Source organism: Littorina saxatilis, unplaced genomic scaffold, assembly GCF_037325665.1.
Source record: "Littorina saxatilis isolate snail1 unplaced genomic scaffold, US_GU_Lsax_2.0 scaffold_1276, whole genome shotgun sequence".
Taxonomy (NCBI): domain Eukaryota; kingdom Metazoa; phylum Mollusca; class Gastropoda; order Littorinimorpha; family Littorinidae; genus Littorina; species Littorina saxatilis.
In genome coordinates, this window is record NW_027128846.1 from 26,501 (window position 1) to 32,500 (window position 6,000).

At 40.6% G+C, this 6,000-nt stretch overlaps 1 protein-coding gene across 1 annotated transcript in view; it reads right to left on the minus strand.

Moving 5' to 3' along the window:
- The window catches only part of LOC138957176 (uncharacterized), a 32,055-nt gene extending 26,475 nt beyond the window's left edge, over positions 1–5,580 (minus strand). Inside the window, exons 1-2 of the mRNA XM_070328334.1 lie at positions 5,436–5,580; positions 868–1,297 (exon numbers count right to left, since the gene is read on the minus strand). Coding sequence (XP_070184435.1) covers positions 868–1,297; positions 5,436–5,573 — 568 coding nt within the window. The 5' untranslated portion in view covers positions 5,574–5,580. The remainder of the gene's footprint in view (positions 1–867; positions 1,298–5,435) is intronic.
- Positions 5,581–6,000: the final 420 nt, after the last annotated feature.

Consider the following 6,000-nt stretch of genomic DNA (forward strand, 5'->3'; position numbering starts at 1 on the left):
CGTCTATGTAAACTGCCCAAGTGCACTTGCAGAGCTCCACACTGTGGAAGCATAGTCAATAGCTGACTGAATATGTGCCTGAAAAAGTTTTCTTGTGCGAAGGTCTAGAAAGTGTTTGATTTTTGATAACTGAAATATTTGTTGGGATGTGTTTTTACAAAGTGTATCTACCTGTTTTGACCAAGGCAGGTTATTGTCAATGGTTATTCCCAAGACTTTATGGCTATCAACTTCGGTAGCATCTTGATTTCGTATTAGCAATGTCGGAAATCCAGATGTTAGATTTTGTCTTTTTTGCCTCGTGGTAAGTAGCATGCATTTAGTTTTATTTGGATTCAGTGAAATATGGTTTAGTTCTGACCATTCAATTAATCGATCAATGTTTTCTTGGAGGATATTTGCTAGTTTAATAAGATCTTGGTGACTAGAATGAATTGTATCATCTGCAAATAGTTCACACAGGTATTTTACAAATAGAGGTAGGTCGTTTAGATAGATAGAGAGAGAAAGGGAGAGAGAGAGAGAGAGAGAGAGAGAGAGAGAGAGAGAGAGAGAGAGAGAGAGAGAGAGAGAGAGAGAGAGAGAGAGAGAGAGCGAGCGACGCGAACACACACACACACAAGCACACACGTACGCATGCACACACACTCACGCACGTACGCCAGCACGTACGCACGCACGCTCGCATACAGGCACGCACGCACGCACATACACACACACACATACACACACATACACACACATACACACACACACACACACACACACACACACACACACACACACACACACACACACACACACCACACAGTAGAAAAGGCAATGATGAAGGCAGAGTGAAGGTGTTCCGAGTAACACTAAACGTACCGTTCAGGTGTTGACTGAGTAGACTTGACACGCTGTCAATACGCGCGATGGTCTGGTTATCTTGCTTCAAGAGATGCTTGGAGACGTTACTAATCATGACATTGGCTTCATCCAGATGTCCCTTCAATTGTCCGTTCTCTGCTTTCAGCTCCATCACTGATTCTTTCAGTTGCTGTTTCTCCGCCTCCAGCTCCATCACTGATCCTTTCAGTTGCTGGTTCACCGCCTCCAGTAACGTCAGACGAGTCTTGACGTCATCAACGACGACAGTGGAGCTGACGTCAGTACTGTTGCCATGAAGACAGGCTACAGACGCGGAGCTGTGAGGAACGTGACAGATGTAGGACCCTCCCGACACAGGGTTGTCCAGCAGCAGCAGGAACTGTCCCTCCTTGTACTGGGAGCTGGACACGGACTGACCGGAGGGCGTCTGAAGACAGAGAGAATAATGTTAGTACATTCTGTTGTTGGAATTTATATGCCTGATATAATACAAGATTTGTTTCTATTTTAATATCAGGTCAGGTTTAGTTGCACGTGTAAATCACAATGCTACAAGGTTATGCACATGCGCATTGTACGGATTCTCCAATTTGTAGTTATCTCGTCATGCTAAGCAAGGAAAATCTCTTGGGGTGGTAACTGGCTAAGGCCGTTATTTAGTGAGCATCGTTGTTACGGGAGGGTGTGTGCTGGCAGACTGACACCACGCTTTATCCCCGAGTACGCAGTACTAGGGTCCAACAGACTTTAATTGTGTGTCTGTCTGTCTGTGTGTGTATCTGTCTGTCTCGACTTAACAGCTTATTGCTGGGAAACTACTGGGCGCAGTTCGTTCAAAAGTCGATACACTAACTTGATAATAGGTCCGATTGATCGTATTAAAACTTCATAATGTTACCTGGGACCTAAATGCCAAATAATCCACAAAAACTACTCTTAACGGAGGGCGCAATTCGCGGTGGGTCAGAACTGTCGTTCGGCTCATAGCACCGCCGAACACGTTACACAGTGACGAAAAAAGCATGATTTGCAAGCCAGACAGCGGGTGGGGATTTGGTCTCGGCAAAGAAACTACAATGCAGTGTGTGGTCTCGGTGAGACTGAAATGAGCACGACAGAGAGCACGAGAGAGAGCGACAGGACACACAGTGATTCAAGGCGCACAACTCTAGTAAAGTTGTCGTAGCACGTCCGCCTATGGCCAAAGTGATCCGGGTTCGATTCCCGGCATGGGCGGTCTATTTTTTTTTTTTTTAAATTCTTGTTTACTATCAATTGTTTATTATGAACGTTTTAATGTTTTATTTTACTCTAATAATTTTTTTAATTGTGTAAAATAAACAAATAATTTTTTTATTTTTTTATTTTTTTTTAAAATCCAAGTGATCCGGGTTCGATTCCCGGCATGGGCGGTCTATTTTATTTTTTTTTTTTAATTCTTGTTTACTATTGTTTATTATGAACGTTTTAATGTTTTATTTTACTCTAATAATTTTTGTAATTGTGTAAAATAAATAAATATTATTTTTATTTATTTATTTTTTTAAATCCAAGTGATCCGGGTTCGATTCCCGGCATGGGCGGTCTATTTTTTTTTATTTTTTTTTTAATTCTTGTTTACTATTGTTTATTTTGAACGTTTTAATGTTTTATTTTACTCTAATAATTTGTTTAATTGTGTAAAATAAATAAATATTTTTTTTTTTTTTTTTTAATCCAAGTGATCCGGGTTCGATTCCCGGCATGGGCGGTCAATTTTTTTTATTTTTTTTTTTAATTCTTGTTTACTTTTGTTTATAATGAACGTTTTAATGTTTTATTTTACTCTAATAATTTTTTTAATTGTGTAAAATAAATAAAACAATTTTTTTTTAAATCCACGTGCACGAGACAAAAACTTTCATACTGGGGGAGCGAGCCAGTCTGAAGAGTACTCGGGTCCAGCGCCAGCGTTTTTGGCTCACGTAAGTGTAGCCTATGCGATGCTAAACTTTGTCTGTCTGTGCGTGTGTGTGTGTGTGTGTGTGTGTGTGTGTGTGTGTGTGTGTGATAGAAACTTTAACATTTCCGAGTCTATGTGTGTGTGGTTATCCAAGACTCCCATAAGAAGATTACGTCACGGTCAAAAGTGTTTGACGTCAATTAATGCATCATGACGTCATGCCTCCCTGTAGTCTTTCTCTCTCGCGCGGTGTGTGTGTGTGTGTGTGTGTGTGTGTTCATTTTGTGCACATGTGTTATTGTTACTGTTTGACAGTTTGTGTATGTGTACTCGTGTGCGTGTGTGTGTGTGTGTGTGTGCGTGTGTGTGTGTGTGTGCGCGTGCGTGCGTGTAAGAAAGAGAGACTGAGAGAGAGAGAGTGTGTGTATGTGTATGTGTGTGTGTGTGTGTGCATGAGATTGTGTGTATGTTTGTGTGTGTATGTGTGTTTGTTTGTAAAGGTGTGTGTGTCCGTCTGTCTATGTGTGTATGAGTTCTGTATGTATGAGATCTGTGTGAGTCACTGTGTGTGTGAGCCTGTGTGTGTGAGCCTGTGTGTGTGCGTGCATGCATGCGCGTGTGTGGGTGTGTGTCTGTTTGTAAGAAAGACTGGCTGAACACCGAAATACTAATTTTACCGGGTTATTATCCAAGCAACAGCTTCAAAGTATTGAAGCAATGATCAACATTTCGTCGGCACGTATACATGTAGATAAAGTGTGTATCCAAAGAAAACGGGTGGTGGTGAGTTTTGTTGTTTTTTTTGGGGGGGGGGGAGGGTAAAAACAGGTGACTGGTTTGTGTTGTGTGTGGTATGTAGACCAGGTCAGGGGTCAAGGTTGGGTCAGATCGCGTGAAGCATTGTGGTATAGATTCACTTCTCAGTTCTAACCGAGCTGCATTCGCCGATTCGGGGAAGACGATTTCACATTGTTCGGTTTCGTAGCGGCTCCAGAAAAAATAGATAAAGAAGATACCAAATGAGATTTCCTACAGGTTGATCTGCACAGCGTGTTTACAGTGTCTGCGCGAGGAAGCGCTGTCGAAAGGGCAGTGTCGATCTCTCAGACAGATCTAGATCTAGCGTCTCCCACTCTTGCACTGAGTCTATGCTTTGTGTGTGTGTGTGTGTGTGTGTGTGTGTGTGTGTCTGTGTGTGTGTGTGTGTAGAGCGATTCAGACTAAACTACTGGACTGATCTTTATGAAATTTGACATGAGAGTTCCTGGGTATGATATCCCCAGACGTTTTTACATTTAGTCAATTTTTGACTAAATGTTTTAACATAGAGGGGGAATCGAAACGAGGGTCGTGGTGTATGTGTATGTGTGTGTGTGTGTGTGTGTGTGTGTGTGTGTGTGTGTGTGTGTGTGTGTGTGTGTGTGTGTGTGTGTGTGCGTGCGTGTGTGTAGAGCGATTCAGACCAAACTACTGGACCGATCTTTATGAAATTTTACATGAGAGTTCCTGGGATTGATATCCCCGAACTTATTTTTTTTTATTTTTTATAAATGTCTTTGATGACGTCATATCCGGCTTTTCGTGAAAGTTGAGGCGGCACTGTCACGCTCTCATTTTTCAACCAAATTGGTTGAAATTTTGGTCAAGTATTCTTCGACGAAGCCCGGACTTCGGTATGGCATTTTAGCTTGGTGGCTTAAAAATTAATTGATGACTTTGGTCATTAAAAATCTGAAAATTGTTAAAACAAAAAAAAAATTTATATTACGATCCAAATTTACGTTCATCTTATTTTCCATCATTTTCTAATTTCCAAAAACATATAAATATGTTATATTTGGATTAAAAACAAGCTCTGAAAATTAAAAATATAACAATTATTATCAATTTTTTATCGAAATCAATTTAAAACACTTTCATCTTATTCTTTGTCGGTTCCTAATTCCAAAAACATATAGATATGATATGTTTGGATTAAAAACACGCTCAGAAAGTTAAAACGAAGAGAGGTACAGAAAAGCGTGCTATCCTTCTCAGCGCAACTACCACCCCGCTCTTCTTGTCAATTTCACTGCCTTCGCCATGAGCGGTGGACTGACGATGCTTCGAGTTTACGGTCTTGCTGAAAAATTGCATTGCGTTCAGTTTCATTCTGTGAGTTCGACAGCTACTTGACTAAATGTTGTATTTTCGCCTTACGCGAGTTGTTCTATTTTTGTTTCATCATTAGTACTGGTGAATGTTTCGTGTTGTCTGTGATTTAGTGTTTATATGAAATAACCTTTCATGTTTGCCAATATTACACAAACAAACAAACAAACAAATTACAAACAAACAAACACCACTTGTTGTTGACAAAGAGTGTATATCACTGCTGATCAACGGCAGTTATAAGATTGCCTTTCCAAACATTAACAGAGAGCAAAATAATATACACACTACAAGCCAGACACACTCCGAATCAAAGTACAACATCTGAAGAACTCAATCCTCATCAGCGGCAGTTACAAGATAAATCCATAAAGATAAATCCATAAAGATAAATCCATTAAGATAAATCCGTTGGGATAAATCCGTTAAGATAATGCCGTTAAGATATGTCGGCTGTGAAAATAAAACTCACGGTCCACTCTAGGGTGAAGGACGGGGTGTCATGGTAGGTGAATGTACCACAGGCGAGCGCCACGTGCCATTGTTGTGTAGAGTTACTGAACACAGCCACCTCCATCTGGGACGCGTGCAGCTGACCGTCTCTTATCATCAGTCCTTCTGCTAAGTGAAGTCAACAACAAAGCAATGGGATTTTTACGAAATACTTGTATCACGTGAAATTGTGGAATCCCCCTTTCTCAACATAAAGATGGAACATTGTCATCAGTCGTTTGGGAATTGAAAAAGTTAAAACTGTTGGTTTTTTTAAATTATGTATCATTCTTGATATACGTGTACACATTGTGCAGAGCTGACGTTTTAGTGAGCTGTTGCGATTATTTAATGTCAGGTAAGAACTGAGAGGATTTTAGACTTAATTTCTCTACTAGGGGAAAGGCTCCTAACATGGACCGGCTCCTAATATGGACCACCTCCTGTTCTGACAAACTAACGGCGCTAGAGCGTTCAAAGCAATTCCATTCGCTTTATTCACCTTTTCTGGATAAGTTGCACATGTCAAAACAGTTGCAGAAACA